The sequence below is a fragment of the Centrocercus urophasianus genome, unplaced genomic scaffold, assembly GCF_019232065.1.
Source record: "Centrocercus urophasianus isolate 14NV4802_14NV808 unplaced genomic scaffold, USGS_Curo_1.0 seq_14, whole genome shotgun sequence".
Lineage (NCBI taxonomy): Eukaryota > Metazoa > Chordata > Aves > Galliformes > Phasianidae > Centrocercus > Centrocercus urophasianus.
The window spans coordinates 17,662,598-17,684,347 of NW_024884586.1; the positions used below are offsets into that span (position 1 = coordinate 17,662,598).

The 21,750-nt window shown below is 48.4% G+C and overlaps 1 protein-coding gene across 1 annotated transcript; it reads left to right on the top strand.

The window, feature by feature from the left end:
• The first annotated feature begins 15,362 nt into the window (after positions 1-15,362).
• Positions 15,363-16,370, top strand: CHAC1 (ChaC glutathione specific gamma-glutamylcyclotransferase 1). Its single transcript, XM_042814338.1, has 3 exons — positions 15,363-15,605; positions 15,695-15,730; positions 15,815-16,370. Exons 1-3 carry the CDS (start codon positions 15,363-15,365, stop codon positions 16,298-16,300), a joined length of 765 nt encoding a protein of 254 aa, XP_042670272.1. The 3' UTR covers positions 16,301-16,370.
• Positions 16,371-21,750: the final 5,380 nt, after the last annotated feature.

Sequence of the window (21,750 nt, forward strand, 5' to 3'; positions counted from 1 at the left end):
TGAGAGTAGAAGGTAATACTACCAGTAATCGATAGCTTTAAGGCACAGAATGCATTAAAGAAGGCAGACTGTGTACTGCTAAGCAGAGGTGGTGTTCCGGACGGCACGGTGAAGGGCAGCCATCCATAGTGCAGAAGACGCATCAGTGGAGGGTTTGGTCTGGGAAATCAGAGAGCTGCTGTAACGACATGGTTGGGGAAGGGGTGCTCTGGGTTGGCTCTGCAGGTGAGAGGCTGAGGAACACTGCTTCTGCCTTTGTGAGTTCTCATCTGCTGTGTACACAAATGCATCTGTGACTCTTGCTTGCGTGTCCACCTGCAGAAAGCCTACAAGCCTGGTGCTGCCAAAGCTCAGAGCATGTGGGGGAGAGATCAGAACAGCTCAGCGACCAAGCTGCTGCCTGAAGCTTGAGCAGATTGAAGCTTAGCAGGATGCCAGCACATGGCATCTGGCTGGCGCTTCATCATCTTACATTTCACCTACCACAGACAAAACAAAGCAAAATTCACCACCACCACAATAAAAAGCACCTCTGTTCCTTCACCTTCTGCCTGCCTTGTCTAAATATTCAAAACTATTTGAGGAAGGAACTATTCTTTGCTGCAGCATAAACAATACTCAGGTGCATCTGAACCACAGCACAGGAAAGACCCTGGACATCCTGAACTACAGAATGAAGACAAAGTGGCCGTAGCTGTTGAAATGAAAGCTGATTTCCCAAGCTGACCCTAACTGAACATGACAAATACATGCTTTTACTACTAAAGCATCCAACAATAAGACTGTACCAGTGATTTCAGAGCAGCATAAAGCTTTATGTCTATTCTATTTGCACAGTGTTGTCAGAAGTCTAAGTGGGCAATGGTAGCAGGGCACATTCTGTTCATTAACTGCATTACAAGCTATCCCACCACACGTAACTGTGGGGCACATTGCTGGGAATAGGCAGGAGAGAAACAGATCCTACCACGCTAATCCAAACTGGCAGCGTGTGGGAGTGGGTGAGAGTTCTGGTGCTGAAGAAGTTCTTCATTGTGTACCAGCTATGACACACAGATTTTATCCTTGGAATCCTAAGCGGCTTCATCTGTGCTGGAGGGCTGGGAGTAGTGGGAAAGGACAGTACATACTTGCAATAGATCCATAAGCTTCGTGCGTGTACACTCAAAGCTCTTCTGGAGCCAGAAAAACAACTTCTCTGAGCAACACTATACAGCTGGTAGAAGTTTATGGAGTGCTCACAGCCCGTGAGTACAGCACTGGGGCAGTGCAGGATCAGATTAAGCGGCAGAAAAATGCCTGCCACAAGAGGCACCCTAAGAGCAGAGCTGTGCTGTCTCTTGGAACTGCAAGCCCAGCAGTGCAATGCCCCTGTACAGTCTGGTTAATGGGGAATAGAGCAAGGGGGATGACAGTTAAATGTCCTGTGCTGCATGGACACAAGCATGCACTGTTACTCTAAGCAAGTTTTTTTGGCCACAGGGACAGCTTAGTAACACTGGGAGTACACATGCATCATTGCTTGATCACAGATTAAAGGTACCTGCCTGAAGTGCTTTTAAAAACAAATAAAGGAAAAAACCCAACATGTTTAGAGAGCTTTGCACAGCTCTTGGGACTGCAACAGCAAGGTCACAAGTGATTGATATATAAGAAGTCCATACTGCAATGGAGAATATACCCAAGGTGTTGCGGAGTGCTGCCTGCAGGGAGAGGTGCTAGGCTGGAGCCAGAGCAGAAGAGTGTGTCACAGAACTTATGTTACAGTATAGACAAAGGGGGGCATCTTGAGCATTTCCAATGAGACCAAAAAGCCATCTCCCTCCTCCCAGGTCTGTAAGATGTGGAATAGACTCTACTCTTTCAGAAACCTGGGAGCTCCCATGGAGCCAGAGACTAGCTCTAGCCCCAAGAATTGCCCTGAGGTAGAGAGTAGCCCAATTTATAATTTTCTAGCACTGGATGAATAGGTCCAAACTGCCTTTGCATTAACCTGTGCACACTGAGCTCATATCTTCCTCTGGTTCTCTGCTTTTCTACAAATAAAAGCATTGCTGGACAGTTCCAGCATGCCATTCCCTATCACCCAGACAGATCCCATTCTGGAGCATGAGGAAAGCTTGTGCTAACAGAAGAACAAGCAGTGAAGAGGCAGGGCGCTCAGCTTTGACTTCTCAGCCAACTTCATACTAGTGTACTTGCACCGGCTCCAATAGAGTTACATGAGTATGAATCAGGATCACAGGAACACAGGGTAAAGCATCTATTCCCTTTCTCCTCCCTGCACCTTCTGTTCAGGCTCTGCACTACAGCCTACAGTGGGGGGTAGAGCTTTGAGACCCTCTGTCAGCATAGGCTGCCTCGTCATTGAAGACAAACACCTCTCTGCTCTGTCCTCCACCTCACTGTCAACACTGGGGGATTTACCAGAGTTACTGTAAGAGCACAAGCTGAAGGCAGTGCTGAAAAGCCTTGTTTAAGCTTCAAAAACATTTGATTTGCTTTCCTTAAGGAACTTCACCTTGGAATTGCAGGTCCTGTGGGTATTTGTTTGTTTGCTCTTTTTAAATAAATATCTAATTACTTCCATCCATCCTCTTTGTATTCCAGGCCAGCAGCTGATAGTGACACTTGAGAAGGACTACATAGGATAAACCTTTGTGTTCTTGGGCCACTGAGAAGCTCGCTTGTGATCTCTAGCCTTTTCCACTTGCCCTTCCTTGTGGAGAAATTCCTGCTAGCTGAGGATGACATTCCTGCCAGACTCTGAATATCATCATATGGAGATCTGCTCCCACACAGAAGGGCGCAGGAAAGATGATGTGCTAATGAGCTACCTTATCCCTGCTGTCAGTTCACTGAGTCTCCCTCCTCCTCACCCCTTCCTCTGAACCACAAATGTAATTGCTTTCCAGCAGCACTGCAAAGAGCCCAGTTCATCTGCAACCCTGAAATCTCTCCAGAGGGCAAAGTCCTGGCATTGTGCTCCAAATTATCTTGTTTTTTCCTCTAGAGAAGAGGGAAGGAAATACCAACCAGGGCACCAGTGCAGCCAGACTGATTGATTGAAAGAGGGCCAGCATCCCTCTTGCCATCGGACTACCCAGGCTGTCCTGCCAGCACTCAGCAGGCTATCGCACGCCTGTTGCCACCGTGTCACTACTGCTGCTATTCTGCTTGGCAATATGACTAGTGCCCGAGTCTGCTCCCCCACATCCTTCTCAATACATTGCCTGGTGCAGTACTTAGCAACTAGCAAGCAATATGATATCTAATAAAAAAATTGTATATCCCAATGCTTAATTTATCTCTCTTGCTCCATAAGAAAAAAATTCTTGTCTCTCCGCCATTAAATATCTTTGACCTACCTACTGCACCACAAATATATGTAAAATATGCTGTCATCTTCCAAATAAGCAGAGTGGTGTCTCTTGAAAGGTTCACTTGAAGATTTGCCTTGGCACATGGAGCATGGGAAATGAGCAGTTCACTTGGACCTGGCAAGCTACTTTCTCTCCCCTGCTCTTTCCAGATGTGAAGTGGGGCTGATACTCACTCACCCACCTCTGAGAGGGACAGTGTGAGGCACTCATGTGCCTCAATGAGTTACACTCAATTAGCCAGAGTAAAAAAAGAGTTCTGCGCATTACTAGAGGATACTGATGCAATGTCAGAGCCTGCTCAGGCAAGAAGAATGCACAGATTAGAGCATGGTCAACATTATGATTCAATCGTGATCTGTTGAAGGCATCAAATCATTTCAGGTGTCCTGGCTGTCAGCATCTTTCTTCTACATCATCTCTCAACATGCAGATTAGAGATTGCTGGGAGGGCAATGGTTCTGGTTAATGTCCTTGGAAATGAATGAGTTATGGCTGCTTTCTGAGTAGTCCAGTCACAGACCCTGATGTTATTTGTTAAGTCCAATGCACTGAGTGACCAGCAGACACCACAGAAAATCTGAGGAATTCAGCTTCTAACTGTTTTGATCCAAATTTTTTCTTGGTAAAGGCCAGTGCAGCCACCAGCTGGCTCACCCTAATGGATTTCTCCCGTTTTAGGATTCCTTTGTGTTCTTTACAGCCAGTGCCCAGGAATCTGATGCAACCTTTGCTAAGTATCTCACCAATACTGTGGCATGCCACAGTGACCCTTCTGCCCAGAGACTGGCTCCACTCGCCTCACCACGCACTGTAGCGTGAGCAATATGCAAAACATGCTAGCTGTTACACACCCATACGATGACACCTTTCTTCCATTACCACCAGCACAGCACCTTGTAATTCCTTTTTAATTACTCTCAATCATCCTGTGCCACATATATGTCCAAAGAGCAGCCAAAAATAGCTCAAGGAAAACAGGCAAAATCTGCTACAGGAAAGCAGATGGAGATTGACAAGGGAGTTATTTCTCATCCAGAGGTTCTGCTGGAGTCCGGTTTTGACTCTTTTTGGGACAGAACCCATCATTGCATGAGAAAAACCTCACACCTGCTGATGTTTGAAAGAAGAGGCATGGCAGAATTAACTGAATGTTCAGCACACACCAAGTCACCCTGGCTCTGTTGTATTGTAACTTGACAGGAGGAAGAAAAGAGATACAGTTCTTGGCTTAGATTTCCTTGCTTTTATTTCTATCACTTGACTGCAAGAAATGCAACTCATAGGCTTTGCATTAGTTGAACAGATCCCTCTGCAGCTGCCATTTCAGGACACTTCACCACCATGCAGCAAAATCTCAGTGTTTGCACGCAGTCTGCCTACACAGGTATCCACCCACAATTTACTCACCCATGGCCAAGCCCTTCACAAAAACAGAGCTGTCTGCTCACCCATTGAAATCCAAGGGCAAAGAAATCCACAGGCTTCACTGCTTTGCACGATATGCCAATGCAAACTTGGAAAGCCATTTTAATGAGATAGATAAAGGAGAAGAGGAATGCTTGGAGGCGGATGTGCCCTCTGAACTGCTGTACCATCAGTTGTTATCTCAACCTGTTGCATAGCAGTTTGCATGCGCTGCTCATTTAAGCTAAAAATGGATACACACAAGCCAGCAAGTGGGTCTGGAGGGGCAGTGAGAAAAAGAAGACCGAGTGATAAGTTTTCCACATGAAGCTAGAAGAGAACAGCTGTACACAGCCTCACTACTAGGAGATCCTGTGTTATAGGCTCCACAGGAGGTAATGAAACTGGGGACAGGACAGGAGTAGGCGGCCAACAATTCAATGAGAGATGAGTTATTAAACAGTTCCTGAAAAGCAGTCTGATCACCTCAGCCATCTCCAGGAGTAAGAAAAAGAGGTGCTGGCAGGTTCAGAAAGATCCTTCATACCTCTGACTCCAAAGGCATCTGTTACGCACAAACTCAAATTAAAGAAGTCACTAACTGCTTAATTTTAAGCACATGATTAAGCTCAGCATCAAGGAATTTAAACGCATTCTAAACACGTTCAGTCTTCACAGAAATACTTCCAACAATTGTGATTGAGTCCTGCTTTGATAAGATCCTTACTTTCTTGTGTTAAACATCAGGGGGTCTGATAATAAGATTGCACAAGGAGATGGTCAGTTCACAAATGGGAATTCTACTAGAATCAAGACTAAAATGTAAGAAAAAGCCCTCAGTGTAGTGAAACAGGATGCATGTATACCCCACAAGAGTAAGAATGGGCAGTGCACCTCTCAGTGTGCAGAAAACAATCCCATATTCATTAGAAGCTGGAATGCAAGCAGCTCTGCAACAGCTTTGTTACAATGGTCTGGGGGCTGTGGGGGTAAGAGTTTGTTTACTTACAGGTGGGAAGGAGTCAAGGGACTGGTCTCTATCTGATACATACACATAACAAAACAGTCTTTCCTCAGCAGTGCAAACTGTACCAAGACAGGTTTCACACATCGTTCAGAAGGCCAACTTTGTCAGCTGTTGTCCTGGCACCAGCACAGCATTCTTGCCTCACAAAAATCTGGCTGGACCTTATGTAACCTCAGGCTATGGGTAGTAGCAGCATTAGTAAACAGCTGGTGACGATGCCTCTGCTTTGTGTACAGCATTCCAATTTAATCATTACATCATGTACCAGTCACTTGAGTTATGACTTTGATATTCCACTGACACAGCAGTGGACCTCCAGCACTGCGCAGCCAGAGTACACACAGCTCTAGGACAAAATTCCCCGATGTCCATACTGTACAGCTCACTGGCAGATCTCACGCTGGCCATTAGCAAGCCAAGTACCCTGGTAAAATTTGGATCCAGATTGCTCCAGATCACACCACATATTGCCCTGTGCTGCTGCAACCAGCTGAGTGTTTCTGGCAAGTGAGTGCTGCAGGTGAGGTACTGGGGTACAGAGTGACTGATTTCAAGCTGATTATTTGTAAAAAGTATGCAAGCCACATCAACCTCAATTCTTCCTCTTTTCCATTTTCCCAAAGAAGTCTCATTTATTTTCAAGCTGCAGCAAGTCTGTAGATTTGCACTATCTTTACTCCAGTCAAAGCAACTGCACTTCCATTCTTATCTGCTGGGTTTTTCACTGTCAGTATGCAAACATAAATAACTAGAAAGGATATTTGGCATTGGGAAAATATCACAGCACCTCAAGTCATCAAAGAGCTGCCAAGAGCTGACAGTGGCGAGTGGCGGTGGGGGAAGTTGCAAGGAAAACTTGGTATAAATAGGTGAACTGTTGAATTCAGCATAGCTATGTTTAGCTTGTACTCAGGTCAGTTCCAAAAAGCACAGCATGTAGCAGACTCTGGGATACAACAAGATAGAAATTCAAGTCAGAAGTCCACAACGGAATTATGTCATGGCAGAGTTGGGAAAGGTTGGAGCCAGGTCGGGGTCAGTGGCGGAACTGGAGCAGGCAGAACAGTCTTGTAGGGAATATAGACAGGCCAGAGTCAGCCAAGAGACATGCAACATCAGGACATGGTCAGCGAGCGCACGAAAATGTTCAGAGGTTGCTGCAGCTACATGTGCAGAGGGGTTACCCAAGCAGATGTGAGAACATGGCAAAAGTAAAGATCTTGTTCTGCCAATGTTGTGTGCTGGCTTTGGCCACAGAAACTAAACCACAAGCAAAGCATGACACATATCCCGACAGAGCAGAGCTTTATTTCCTGGTGCCCACAGGCTAATAGAGGCTGAGGAACTCCTATGTGCAGATTGAACACCTTCACAAGTGATCTTAACCAGCCAAGAGCTGACACTGCCAGCCTGCATTACTTTGCAGCCAGTCTCACTGCTAGCCTGTGGCCCTGCACCTGTCCTTCAAATCACCATGTCCCCTGCCCAGAAGAGCACACAATGCCATGAGAGTCACTTTCCTGTGGCCTCACAATTAGCACCGAGGAGCACAGAAATGCATAGTCAACACTTCCCACACATGGCAAGAAAACCCACCTGGAACATCTCTGCACCTCACCAAAGCTGGGGAGCTACTCGTCCTTACTGGGCATTTGACCTGCAGGCTGACAGCAGCCTTCTCACCCCACATTTGTGCTGGAAGCAGAGAAGCTGTAAGTGATGAATGGAGAGGCTGAACTGTACCACAAGAACCCTGATTGTTTAGACATTTGATCACAGCACAGCAGCACTACCAGAACATCATCCAAACGTACCTGACTGTCATTATACCCAGTGGATGTGTCATTAGTGTCATTACAGTGTCATTACACCTGTGGATGCACAGGACCCAGCTTCTGGACAGTCACTTATTGCTTTTGGCTGGGGAAAGGAGGAGAAGTTGGTGCCTCCAGATGCGATGTTGGTGACAGAGACAGGGCAGAAGCTGAGGATCAGGGTAAACCCAGCTGCTGCATCGCTGCAGTCCCAGGCAGCCCTTCCATGGATGGTGGCATGAGTCATGAGCAGCAAGATGCAGCAGCCCAGGGCTCCCAGCTGCAGTATGTGCCTGCAATCACGTTCCCCAAATCATCCCCTTGCATACAGCAGCCACAAGGAATTCAACCCACTTTATACTCTTGCTCTGACTCACCCTGATGATCTTCATAGCCAGCACAGCCTTTGCCAGGCAGGCAGTTCCCAAGGCCTGGCCACTGTCATTCTTCCCACCTGCCTTCTGTTACCACCACAGCCACAACCTGACACTACACACCCTACCTGTTCTATTTCACTACTGCTGCATTTCCTCACCTCTCAATTCAGTGGGTTTGGAAGCTTTCTATCTCCTACATCAAACAGAAAGAGACTTAATTTTGAAATTATTTATCCTCATCACCTTTAAGAGTTGCTAAGTATTTGGGAGTCATGATATTCCCATAATGGAAGCATCATCACCAAGAAATGTTGCTACGCCAAAACTCAAGGTTACAAAGCATAGAAATCACCAGAACCACCCTGGGTGAGCTCAGAGCCAACACACAACAGCCCTGTTCAGGCAGATGCTTTTCCTGTTTTGGTCCTAAGCATGATCAAGAGTAGGATGGTACCCATTACTGGAAATGCACGAAGTCATAAAATCATTAAGGTTGGAAAAGACCTCTAAGATCACCCAGTCCAACTGTCCTCCTTCCACCAAGATTGCCCTCTAAACTGTATCCCTAAGTGCCACATCTACACATTTCTTGAACATCTCCAAGGACAGTGACTCCACAACCTCACTGATAAGCCTATTCCAGTCAATAGCCCACAGCACAGACATGATGGGCTGGGCAGACTGCTGGGTAACACATGCTACTTGGGCACTTGTACTCCAGGCTGAATAAGAATGTCTCTATGGAGCCTGAGAGCACGCATGCAAGTGCCCCCCTCTGTGCCTGCTCTCCTGGCACACAGCTTCGTCTTTGAGGCCCAATACAAAGTCTGATGCACAGATGTTCTCACTGAATTAAGAAGCTGGCAGAACTTCCTTACTGAATTTGACAGTGCACCACAAGGAAGATGGGCATCACTCAGAAGTGCAAGACATCTATTGGCTTAATAAGTGTTTTTTTTTCTTTCCATGCTATTTTGTTCTAAATAAATAGCATTGTGCTTTAAGTAAGGTGGGGTTCATTGGCTGGTTCTGCTCTTCCTCTTTGGAAAGAGAACCTGTAGTTAATAAGCACAGGTATTTGGGTCTGATGGGGTAATGATGGCAAGGTTTAGCAAGGGAAGTGGCAGACCTACATGATCAGACCAAGGGAAGAAGAAAACTGCATTTTATTCTGGTACAGATGAGCCAAAGTGGACATAATGCAGAAATAACAAAACAAACTGTTATTGTTAAGCTAGAACATCTCCAATTAATATCAGGAAAACAAATGCAATGTCACATGCAAAACATCTACAGTTATTTTTCTAGTACCAAAGCAGTTCTTGATACACATACCAGAGGTACTGCAACACAGAGACAAAGATTTTTGACTGTTTGCGAAAGGATTTCTCTCTAGGAATGCAAGACAGAGACGTGGTCTAAATCAACACCAAGCATTTCCCTGCATGGCCACATATGAAGCAAAATCTGCCAGTATTTGTAACTACAAAAGCCTGTTTGTTATAATCTGCCACATCAGGACTTGTTAGGGTGATCATATGGAGACCACAACCAGACTTTTCAGTAACTTCAGAAAAATGCAACTCATGTTTGCTTATACTACAAAAATATTCTGTTTTCCTTTGCATTCAGCACTGTGCCTGTTAGCTCCCTTGCTCACAGCAAGGCTCAAGCATTCAAACTGTGAAATGCAACATGACATCCACACACACCAAAAAGCAGTGAAGGAGAAAGAACCTGGTGAATGAGCAGCTTCCTATAACACAGTTGCTTACCTCTCTTTCTTCTGATGTGCTGAATGGTTAATTTCTTGCTTTGAGCAGAGGAGCAAAAACACACGTTCTTCCCCCTCCTAAAACAACCAACCTCAGCCTCCTTTTTGCTTTGTTAAGGATTCAGAGAAGTGAGTGGTAGGCGGGTCCCTTCCTCCCTCTGATGAAGAATATTAGCACCTGCTGCAGGTAGCCACAGTGTGAAAGTTCTTGTTGTGTTGTTTCTTGGTGCATCAGTCAGACACTTCAGGACTCTACCTGCCAGAGGCTTTGTGGTCATCCTTTTGCTAGCAGTGCCTTGGCTTTAGTAGAAAAAGAATTCCTAATATTGAGGCCTCAGACAAACAATGCAGACAGTTCTTGTTGTGAATACACAGCTGTGAGCAAGTCCCACTGCAAACTGGTGAAGCTTTTCTGACACTAGGAATCTCTTGGAATTCTGGAGCTGGGCTCCAACTGACTGAAGCTGTACTTGGGCTTTTCCCTGTGCTGCTCCTCAAATGGAAACTTTCTGTTCTTCAGATGCACTGGATGGAGAGATAGGTAACAGACATAATGGCATTGCATGACCTCTGTTGCAGTTAAATCAAGATAAAGTGAGTCCTTTTCTGTTGCTGGTTCTCCATATGGGGAAGTGAGCATGTGATACCAAAAGCTTGCTTCTCTACAGGTCAGGATGTTCTCTTTGATCTCCAGGCTAAGCCTTTCCTGTCCACATAACGTTCATGTACTTTTGTGCCAGTTCAGTTTGAACACAACAGCTTCCTTCTCTCCCTTTCTCCCCAGACACTGGGATAAACCCTGTGATGTGAAACAGTCCTATTCCCTTGTTTACGTATGGCCAGACTAAGCAATCCAGCAGCCTTCAGGAAGGAGGGCTCTTTATCACCCCCTTCATCCTAGCAGCTCTTCCCTCTTCTGTCTGTGCTTTCATTTTTCATTGGAACTGCATCCCATCAGTTGATGCTGCTGCATAATAACCCACTAAAAATTCAACTCCCACTGATCAGGCAGATATTGCCCTTATGTGCCCTGGAACCACATAGCTGCACTGCAAAACAACAGTACCCAGCTGATGCACCCTGATTTGCTTCTCTTCATCCACTTCAGTCATCTCCCCTTCACCAGCTCCTGGCTATGTCGCAGCTAATAGCTTGCCAAGGACCACCATACAGAATACTTTGCTGACACCTAGATAAACACAATCTACTGTGCATTCTCTTGTCTACAAAAGTCATTTATCAAAGAAAGCTGTGAAGTTAATTTGCAGTGAACTGTTCTGCTAAGTCTGATGTGCGTTTCAATTATATTTACACCCCAAGTTATTTTTCCTAGCAAAGCACATACTAGAAACTGTTGTGTTACCAAGGTCAGGCTAACAGGTCTTTGGTTTTCTACACTACATTACATTTTTCATGCCTCAGATACGAGCACTGTTCTGGTTTCCAGTCATGTGGTGCCTGCTCCACTTGGATATATTTACATTCCTTGCTTATAAACGCTTGGTGTGTCTGTTCTTTCACCTCCCTTGACACAAGCACAGGAGCTTTAGGAACATTGCTTTTTCTTCAAGTACAGTACTTTTTTTGGTTGTTTAAGCACAGCAAAGTGCCAAAGAGAGGTTTCTCTTTTCCATCCTGCATGAGTGTTCTACTTCTTATACCCTGTCTGAATTCAGGGATTACTTTCCTAAACACTTGTCCTTCCCTGCTAAGGCTGCTAATTACAAACCTCTTTCTGCCTTTACTGAGGGTCTCCCATATTTCAACATTCAGTCTACCTGCTTCTGTAAGTTCCTTCAGTTTTCTTCAGATCTACTTTGTTAAAATAAAATTTTAGCCATAAGCCCATTTTTTCTTCTCTTTATGCCTGAAGTGAAACTAAACCATGCCACTGAAGCAGCCTGGATGAGGTGCTGACATTTGTAGCTGAGGCTGAGGCTCCTGGTCCAACCCATGTGAGCCTTGCCATCTCTTGTCGCAGTCTCATTGCAAAGCTGCTGCCATGCACATCCATCCAGGTCCTCAGAATACCCTCCTGGGTGTCAGCACATGCCTGGGCAGCAAGGCCAGGCCACCAGGAGCCAAGCACAGCAAGTTACAGTGCACCACTGTGAGTCAATCCAGTTCCTGGCTCACAGCCTGGCACTTGGATGAGCTCCTGGCTTGGGATTCAGTGGGTTCAGGGGAAGGTTCTGTACTCAGCTGTTACAGCAGCAGATTGACCAAAGCCATTGAGACCAGCTCCTGCCATTAGGTCAAAACTGTCCCTGAGCTCCAAGTAAGAATGGAAGGGGAAGTTGGCAAAGGCCATATTGCAGCAGGTTCCTTCTGTGTACAAGACTCAAAAGCCAAAAAGATAATGTGGGGTTTTCTTTGTAGGACAGTAAACTACCAGGACATGGGAACAGATGTGAGAACTTTCTTTTGGATCAATGGATTACTTTTTATTTTCTTTTTCCTTTATTTCCCCCTACATGGATCTAGTTTATATACGAATTAAGTCTGTCACAACTTAAAATCCATCCCTATCCGTGGGCATGCAGCAGTCACTGCAGTATGAGCTAGGCATACTGCAAAAACTCCCAGCACAACTGACCACCGTCAGTGCTGAAGCAGCCATAGCGCTGAGGAGGATCAGCAGCTCAAGTTCTGTCCTGAGTAACATCCTCCAAACTACTAAACCTATTGTTCTCTCCTGCATAATGTCCTCCAAACTACTGAACCTATTATTACTGTTGATATGCGTGGTGCCTGGATGTGGAGTCATGTTTCATTGCTTTGCTTTTCACCTGAAAAGGTGCTCTGTATGCACAGAAACTCTATCATCCTGGTTGCACAGGCTTTTGTTTTTCAGTCTGGAGCCCTTACGGTACTGTATCTCCTAGAGTTAGGGTTGTTCTTAAACTACTGGCAAGTCTTTTGCTATTTTTTTTTCCATTCTCTTTGCTTAGGTCTGCATTTATCCCCAGAGTTAAAGCAGTTGGTAATGACAGTGCCTTCTCTTTAGACACAGCAAACAAGTCCAAGTAGCCACTGCCTACTCTTTCATTAAACATTCCTGATCCCCAGGCTCTTATCTGGAAGCTTTAACAATGCCATTTTCATCTGCCTGTGTTTGAAGCACAGACATCTGTGTATTCATACATTATATGCTCCTGTCTGATAGCAGATTCATAAATGCCATAAGAGTTGGGTTCAACATACAGAAGTAAGATACTCTGATGTGTGTGGATGTGGCAACCTAGATATCAGGGGATTGGTTATTGGTTTACATCACTAGAAAATTTTTGTGGCATTGTTTGAACTTCACAATAGCTGTAATCTTTACTGAAGCCTTAAGGAAAAGGGGCAGATGTGTTCTTTAGAATCTCTTGTTTGCTCACTGTAGATAGAGGGAAGCGGTGCCAAGCCGATGGTGAAAGACGTGGCATCTGAAAATGAACAGCAGTCTTCCCATCCCCAGTCCGTGCCTGCTGAGTAGAACAAGTTTTGGTAAAACCCACTGTGTGTCCTCAGTTTACTGAGCCCTGCAATGAGAGCCCGAAATGCAAGATGAAGCTAATGACGGTTTCAATCCACTGCTCTGTGTCATGCCAGCCCCACTGTTGGTTCCTCTGGCTCTGTGATGATTCACTGCTATCCTGAAAAACAGGCAGCAGTGGCACAGCATTAGTCACGGGCACTGACATGGAGGATGCTCGTGCTGGGGAAGTACAGAATATACTGCTAAAGAGAAACTAGGTCTTCGTTTTCCTGCAGCCTGGGAAAACCAGTTTCAGGACGTCACAAGTAAAGCTACAATTGGCTTTTGTCCCCCTTCCTGAAGAGAAGCAAAAATAATAATAATAAAATGCTTAGCGGCAGGGAGAAATTTGTGTATTTTTTAGTAGTTGGCCACTATCTTCCATTCATTTTTTCCTTTTGTCACTCTCAAATTGTTTGATATCTACGTTTTTTTTCCCATCACCTTCTACTCCTGTTCCTCCACTGCATTGCTACACTGCATTCTCCCTCACACCTACCCGAGCGTTACAGTGGCTTAGTTTGGAGGCTGTTCTCCTTGCCTTACAAACAGAAGCTACAACTAGTAGCCACTGCTCTCCCTACCTCCCACGTGTGCTGCTCAGCCCCTTCACCCCCACCGATCCTCACAACCTTTGTTTTAACCAAAGTAAAATGAAGGTATAGGCAGCAATGAGAAACAGATTAACGAAAACTTGAAACCAACAACATTCCTCAAGTCTTGCTGCACATGACTTAATTTCAAAAGCAGTCTTTCCCCAGGCTGTGCTCCTAATGATAGAGCAATATTCCAACACCTTTACTCAAGAAAATCAGGTACTTGACTTCAAAATTAATTTCTAACCTCAAACCTAATTGCTCCGGGTGTAACAGCACCGAAGGGAGTAGAGACCTGCAGTGTTCAGCTGGTGTGGGATCTGAATCAGGCCCCCTGCGGGTCTTGCTTTAGGCATCGGTTCCTGACTGCAAATGATGGAAATGGAAAGGAGCTATTTCTCTCCCTCACTCAGCAAGCATGCAGCCAGTTCCCAGCAGCGTATTTTATTTCTTTATGCGTTATTCCTTAGCTTGTGCTAAGAGATAAAGGAGCAGTTGCTTCACTTGTGAGACTGATGCCTAACACAACTAATTTCTCAGACACTGACATCCTGAGGAAAGCTGGATAAAGAGGCTAGATTTTTTTTACCACTTTCTCTAAGAACCTAGCAAAATCTTCACTGTATCTCAGACACCGACTTGTCTGTCGCTCCATTAGAGCTGACTTTGTGATGGGTCAACCAAGGCACCGAGCAGGGCGCACCAGGAGCGGGGAGCAGGGCACGCTCTATACAAGGCATGGTAGGGCAGATGCGACAGCCGCACTGTTGTGTCACCCACAGTCCGGGTGCCAAGGTCCAGGGAGCTGCCCGCGCTGTGTGCACTGGAGCTGGAACGCCCTGTTATGTGGGACGGAGAGGTGGGGGCCCGCGGGATGAGGGCCAACAGGAAACCGAAGCGAGGAGTGCGGACGGGCCGTGTGGGGTGATGAGCACAGGGGGCAGAACAACGAGGAGCGGTTCTGCGTTTCCTCCGCCACCAAAACGAACGACTTTGTAACGTGCGCCCACCCTCGGAGCGGGCTGAACGCCGGCCCAAGCGCACCACTCACACACAGAAAGCTCGTGGGCTGCAAGACACGTTGCGGGTCGGGAGCCCACGCTCCAGCCTAGGGAACCTGCACTGCATCCCTCCATCCTGCCCCATTCACCGCCTTTGGGTTCGCTTTACAACCCCCGTCTGACCCGCGCGCTTCCCAGCTCCACGGCTTCACCCGCTCGGTGGCCGGTGCCCGGCGCCCCGCCCGCTCACGCACAGCCGGCCCCGCCGCCAGCAGGGTGAGCGCTGCGGGTAACGGCCCCACCTGACGCAACCCGCGCCCCGCTTTGCCCCATGCGCGGCGCGGCGAAACAGCCCGCCCTCGTTGCATCACCCGCAATGGGCCGGGCCGGCCGGGCGGGGCGACGCCGCTGCGGTCTTTAAAGGGCCGGGGCGACGCGCGCATCCCCAAAGGCGCCCGGCGCGATGAAGCGGGACGCGCAGAGCACCCAGGAGCACCTGGGCCTGCCCGAGGGGCCGGAGCCGCCCGCGGCGTCTTCGTCCTCGGACCCAGCCGCCGAGCTCAAGCCGCGGCTGTGGATCTTCGGGTACGGCTCGCTGGTGTGGAGGCCGGGCTTCGAGTTCACGTCGCGGAAGGTGGGCTTCATCCGCGGCTACAGCCGGCGCTTCTGGCAGGGGGACACCTTCCATCGCGGCAGCGAGCGGGCGGTAAGCGCGGGGCGGGACGGGGGGCGCCGCGGGACGGCCAGGCGGTCGGCAGCGAGCCATAACGCTGTCTCCTTGCTCTCTTTCCACAGCCCGGCCGGGTGGTGACGCTGCTGGAGGACCGCGGGGTGAGTAGGTCGGCCGGTGGCGCGCTGGGGGCCGCGGGCAGGTGCGATGTCCCCGGGTTGTGACCGCCCGTCCTCTCGTTGCAGGCGTGCACGTGGGGCGTCGCCTACGAGGTGTGCGGGGAGCAGCAGGTCGCCGCCTCGCTGCAGTACCTGAACGTGCGCGAAGCCGTGCTGGGCGGCTACGACACCAAGCTGGTCAGCTTCCACCCGCAGGACAAAGAGGCAGGGGAGCCCATCCAGGCCCTCGTCTACATCGCCACGCCGCAGAATCCCTCCTACCTCGGCCCGGCGTCCGAAGAAGACATCGCGGCGCAGATCATCGTCTCGAGCGGCTGTGCGGGCCACAACGTGGAGTACCTCCTGAGGCTGGCGGACTTCATGCGCTACTTCTGCCCACAGGTGGAGGACAAGCACCTCTTCTCCATCGAAGAGGCCCTCATTGCCCTCCTGCCCTGCCTGTGCCACTCGGAGAAAGCCCTGGAGGAAGCGCCTGGTGTCCCGCAGAAGGTCGAAAGGGAGAACTTCTTGCAGGGCTCCAGTAGGAGGGACGAAACAATCGGGACGGCCTGAGCTCTAACAGAACTACACAGGGCCGAGCGGACGAAAGGAAACAGAGAGGGAGGGAGGGAGGGAGGGAGGCAAAGGGGCTGCACGGTTCCTGTTACACTCTTAACTGTAGCACCTGCAGCCACCACCACTTTCCAGGTGGGAAGCATGGATCTGACTAGAGCTGTGCCCTAAGGCTTGATCTTTTGGGGTGAGACCTGGAGTGCGTGCTTCCTCAGGAGGGGAAAGAGGCTCCTCTGTGCACTTCTTTTATTTTTTTTTTATTTTTTTTTTTATTTTTCTTAAACCTCAAAGACTGGTTGAGCAGGACTTGACTGGGTTTTAGCAGTATATTTGTGTTCTACCTCAGGCTGGCCAAAGCTGTTGCATGGTGGTTGAGCTTGGCTAGGTTCTGCCAAATGATCTTTTTTTTCCCTCCCATGTCCCACCTCCAGTGCAATACAAAGTGAATGTGCCTATGTGGGTCCTACTTCCTAGTGTTGCAAGGGATCACACGAATGCACTTGCTTTTCTAAACTGTTCTGTTGTATTTATTATGCGTTGTGTGTCTCCTTAGGAGAGGTGTCAGGCTGCTTATTTGCCACTGTGGGATGCAGCCCAGGCTCACCTTTGCATTGGTGCCTTCTTGCTTTAGCTCAGTTTCCTGAGGCACTGAGCCTGTGTCAGTGACAGCAGCTTTGCTCTAGACTTGTGACCTTGTGCTGCTGCAGGCTCAACTGATGCTGTAAGGTCCTGTGTAGAAGTTGTGGGATAGCTGTCTGATGCAGCAGCACTTTAACCAGCCCTGTACTGAATTGCCCTCTGGTGCTTTAGGGTAACGTGGACTTTCAGAGAAGAACCTGAGGGTTCCAGTATCATACCCAGAACTGTGCTTGGTAGATTTGTACTTAACTGTAAAGGACCATCACTGAACATAATGCAATCCTGGATCCTGCTTTGTCAGGAGAAGCAGAGGTACTGCTGCAAGCTCAGGCTTCTCAGCTTCACATATTAACAGCATGAAAACCTATAGTATTTGGAAAGGAAACTGCTGCTACTGCAATTAGCAAAAGAACTCCTGAGAGCTGACCTCTAGGACACTTGACTCCTCCCAAACATTGGTTTTTTTTTTTTTAAAAAATAAAGATAAAAAATAGGGGATGTTTCCATTACTGTGGCTTGTATGTATATGAACTGGTACTGTGCTGTGCCCAGTAATAAAACAAGCTGACAAAGTCAGTCCTTTGTATATTTTTTTTTTTTTTTTTTTAAATTTATTGACTTAAAATTGATTTTTATTTTTAATGTTTGAATTTTTTTTTTTTTTCATTTTTTATTTTTTGTCTGTTTTCTAAACTTAACTGGCAATGCTACTGTAGTTCCTTTCGAGATGAGAAAGCCTTGATGCCGAGCAGCTTCCCTCATCTAGATTTCCTAGAAGACACCCATTTCAATATTTCACTTTAAGAGGAGTGGGTTCAGTCATTCTCTTCACTTCCAGCTCATGCTGGAGCACTGTGCTGACACCAGCTGTAAGCCAGCCCTGCTGCCTGCACAGGGCGGGTAAGGCAATGCAGCTCTCTGGGCATGCCAAAGGGTTTTTACTTGAGCTGACCTTACTCTGGCTGCTTCCATGAAGTAACAGCACAGTACCAGGAAGTTGCCATTTGCAGCAGGCTCTGCTGACTGTGGTGGAGAAACATCCTCTTCTGCCTTGCACACAGCTGCTGTGTGTGCAGGGCCACCGGGCAGCTACCCTGCTGCCTTGATTCCTCTTGTCACCAGCTGCCTCCCTGCTGAGACAACAGTGCATACCTGCATTACCTGTCTCTAGACAGGAGTTACAGAGTGAAAACTAATTGAAACAGCTTAATTTAGCACTAATTAAAGGCAAGTAATAGTCTAGAGAAAACTCTGCTTTCCCTATTCTGTTTGAGGCTCTCACTTCAGCTGAGCAGCTGCATCTTCCCCAGGTACTGCTGCAGGAAGCGAGGGCTGCTGCCTGCTAGCAGCGTGGCTCCTGGATGAGATGCTGCTGCCGCCACTGTGAGCAGCATCATGTTCCCTACAGGGGACCACAAGACAACTTCCGAGTAACTCACAGTGCCTTTCTAGAGATGCTTACGTGTGGGAAATGTCCAGTTGTTATTCTCCTGTGATAGAAAGCAGTACCACAGCTGATGGGCAGTTTCGTAGTCAGCTGGTCCTTTGGGGAAAGCCCCAAGAGAGTCCCATCTCACCCACCTCCAGCTGTGGTTTCCTGGCAATTAATTGCTGTGGACCTCAGTGGGGCAGCCAGTCAGATGTCAGCTGTCAGTGTCTCTGGCTTGCCACTAGCCACCAGCTAGAACATTCAAGTGTTAAAACAATAACTTATTTGCAGGGAAGTGCACTCATCTTGAACAACAAAGTATTTGCAGCACAGATGCTTTCCCAGTTGTAACAGAAACGCGTTTGCAAGCACCACCAAATACTTCTAAAGTCTAAAACCAGCACACTTCACATGATCCACCTTTATTACAGATGCGGTCACTGTGGTTTACGTACAGCATCACCAAGCTGCAAGCTCACCAGAGCTCCAGATGCTCAATGGGGCTGTCTCCCTACTGAGGAGAGAACTGCAGAATGCCCAAGCCAGGAGGGGCAGGGAATGAGCAACACTCCTCACTGTGTGCCAGACAGCAACGCCTCGGCTGAGCCTCCTTGAGGACAACGTATGTCTGGACATCCAGAAAGCAGAGCCAGCACCAATCTGGGGAGCATCAGGGAGCCGCGGGGAGGGGGCATCCACACGTGCCCTCAGCGCGTGCAGGCAGCACCGAGCTGCAGGAGGTGGCATGTGCCGACTGCAGCAGCTGCTGCAGGGGGTGAGGCGGGCTGTGCGTCGCACATGTGTTGCTCCATATGTGCCTGCTTGCCACTGAGGAGGCGGGCTGAAATGTGCACTTAATTACCAACAGATGCTTCACAGGCAGGGGAAAAGTAGAAGACCAAAACAAAGGGCACTTATCGGGGCTCCCGGCCTTAGCATGGGTCGGTCCCAGCCTCATCTTGGTGAGCGAGGAGCCGCCCGCCTGGTTGCTACAGACGCTGCAGCGGCTGCGCTCTGCACTCCCATCTGCAACAGGGGCTGAGCAGAGCCTCACGCATTCTACAGTGTGGATGTGTTTGTCTGGTCTAGAAATGGTGGGGCAGGGGAAAGGCAGGGCTGCTAGCTGGTTGGATTTTGCATGAACAAGCCTCAACCACCCAGCACAGAACACACAGGTGTGCTCAACAGGTTTGCATCGTGAAGCTTCCCAGTAACACATTCCTCATTGCTCAGTGCCAGAGTGGTAGCACTGCCCACAGCCTAAAGCTGTAAGTCAGCCTGTGCCTGCAAAGTTCTTCATGGAACCTGAAATTGGGTTGTATTGCATTCAGTTCAGTGAGGAGAGCCGGGATGGAAGATTTCCTCAAGTCACATTTCCTGTTTTGGTACCATCACATTTCAGGAGGCAAAAGCTTCAGCAGCATGCGATCCAAAGGGCTGCTCAGAGCTGGCAAATAGGGAGGCACAATCGCGGTCCCAGCATAAGGGTGACAGTGACACGCCACCAGCTCCAGAGGAACAGAGGGGACAAGGAATGGACTCAGCCAGGCTGAGGAAAATCTGTGCTTGCAGCAAAAGTAGTGGCCGCTTGGCAAGCCTGGAACTTCCTCCTACTGAGTTGCCTTGGCTTTAAGTGACAGCCACCCTAATCTGTGTGCTGTATTTAAAGTTTATTGAAACTGCATTAGGAGAGGAGGGCAGGGGCACTTGGGACAGCCCTGTGAAAGCTCTACATGCTGTGTTTACAAACCCCGTGCACTTTTTGTTTGGTTTTGGATGTGCCTTATTCCTTCCCAGCTCCCTTTTCATCTCCCAGCAGTGCCAGCCAAGCTGATGAGTGTTTATACGCCTGAATTCCTGAAGCACAGCCAGTACCTTGAACTCCAGAGAACGAGACTGAAATAACGAGGAAGGTCAGGGAAGTTCAGAACAGAGGGGCTGTTTTCCTGGCTGGGGACACCATGCTGTTCCAGACCACGTTGAGCTGCGCAGGGGACAGAAACAAAAGGCTGCTCTCGGACCCTCCTGTTTATGTAACTTTCTGCGTCCCTCATCTCACTTCTAATGGGATGCATTTTCATGGACCATTTCAATGAAGGCTGCCAGTGATCAGCCTGGCTGCTGGCACCTGAAAAGCTGCCGAGGGGTTTTACTGCAGCATTCACACAGCAGGAGCAGCCTCTGCACACTGCTTTGCCCCCTTCCCCCCCCACACTGCAGCACCCAGAAATTTGCTACTGCTTTGCCCACAGAAAGAAAACTCCGAGGATGACTTTAGCACAGAGGAGGTTTCAGTCGCTGTCCTTCAGAAACATGACTAACACACTGGGGCACGTGCTGGGGACACGCAGGCCTACGCCACCAGAGTTGGGGCAGCGCAAAGCACCCATGGGTGTTCCCAGCACATCACACACACCATGTGTCCTGCACAGTTTGCACGGCGGGCCCTGTCCCAAACACTTCCGTGTGCAGAAAGCTCCAGAGCAGTCAGAGCTAGCACGGGCACTAGGACTCACCAGGGTACAGCCTCAGATACCTGCTCTGCTTCTCCACCATGAGCTGAGGCTGCAGATGAACTGACACCGACTGCACGGATGCTGGAACCCCCTCGCAGACTCCTGTCCAGCCTGCTTACAGCAATTATAGCCCCACTGAAAACAGCCCGGGGGAAACCGCAACAAAGTACGCGTGTCACTTGAAAACATTTGCAAAACGCACCAAAAGAGCAGCCTTTTGCTCTCTCTGTGTCTAGATGGGACGCTGCACTTCCAAATCCCCCACGCAATGCCGTTGCCCTGCTCACATTTCGGCACAGCCCGGCTGGGAGTGACCTCCCAGCATCAGGGCAGACAGGTGGTAGATACAGTTACAGACAAGTGGGATTGATGGCATTGTCCTCAGGATGCTCCCATGGGCATCCAGGACTGGAATCTTTTTTAGTTTTCCAATGAGGTACTTCTATTCTTTAAAAACATAAAACAAACCAACAAAAAAGCAACACAACAGATCCCAAAGTACATTTCAAACAGCTAGCAGGTTTGGAAATCATATATACACATCCATTCTTTCAGTCTTGTTTACAAGAGCGTGCTGTACTCTGAGGCATTCTATGCTATCACACAGACAGGAGCAGCAATGCCAGCCCCAGACAGATGCCTTCTATCTCCCCTCCTACCGGACCCCCAGACAGCAGCCAGATGAAATCGCATCTCCTCGTGCCACATAGCACACTCCATTTTGGCAGTGCTGGCATCTCCAGGCTACATATATATCACATTTATTCCTGGAAGCACATCCTATAATTTGAGGACCCGTGAGGTCTGCACTGAGAAGTAACTGTGGGTCTGGCCTCATTTAGAGTACAAATCTACTATTTTTCTTC

Coding starts and splice junctions, on each gene's coding strand:
- CHAC1 (XM_042814338.1), top strand. CDS start 15,363: ATGAAGCGGGACGCGCAGAGCACCCAGGAGCACCTGGGCCTGCCCGAG. Junction 15,606..15,694: donor ATCGCGGCAGCGAGCGGGCG/GTAAGCGCGGGG, acceptor CTCTTTCCACAG/CCCGGCCGGGTGGTGACGCT. Junction 15,731..15,814: donor CGCTGCTGGAGGACCGCGGG/GTGAGTAGGTCG, acceptor CTCTCGTTGCAG/GCGTGCACGTGGGGCGTCGC.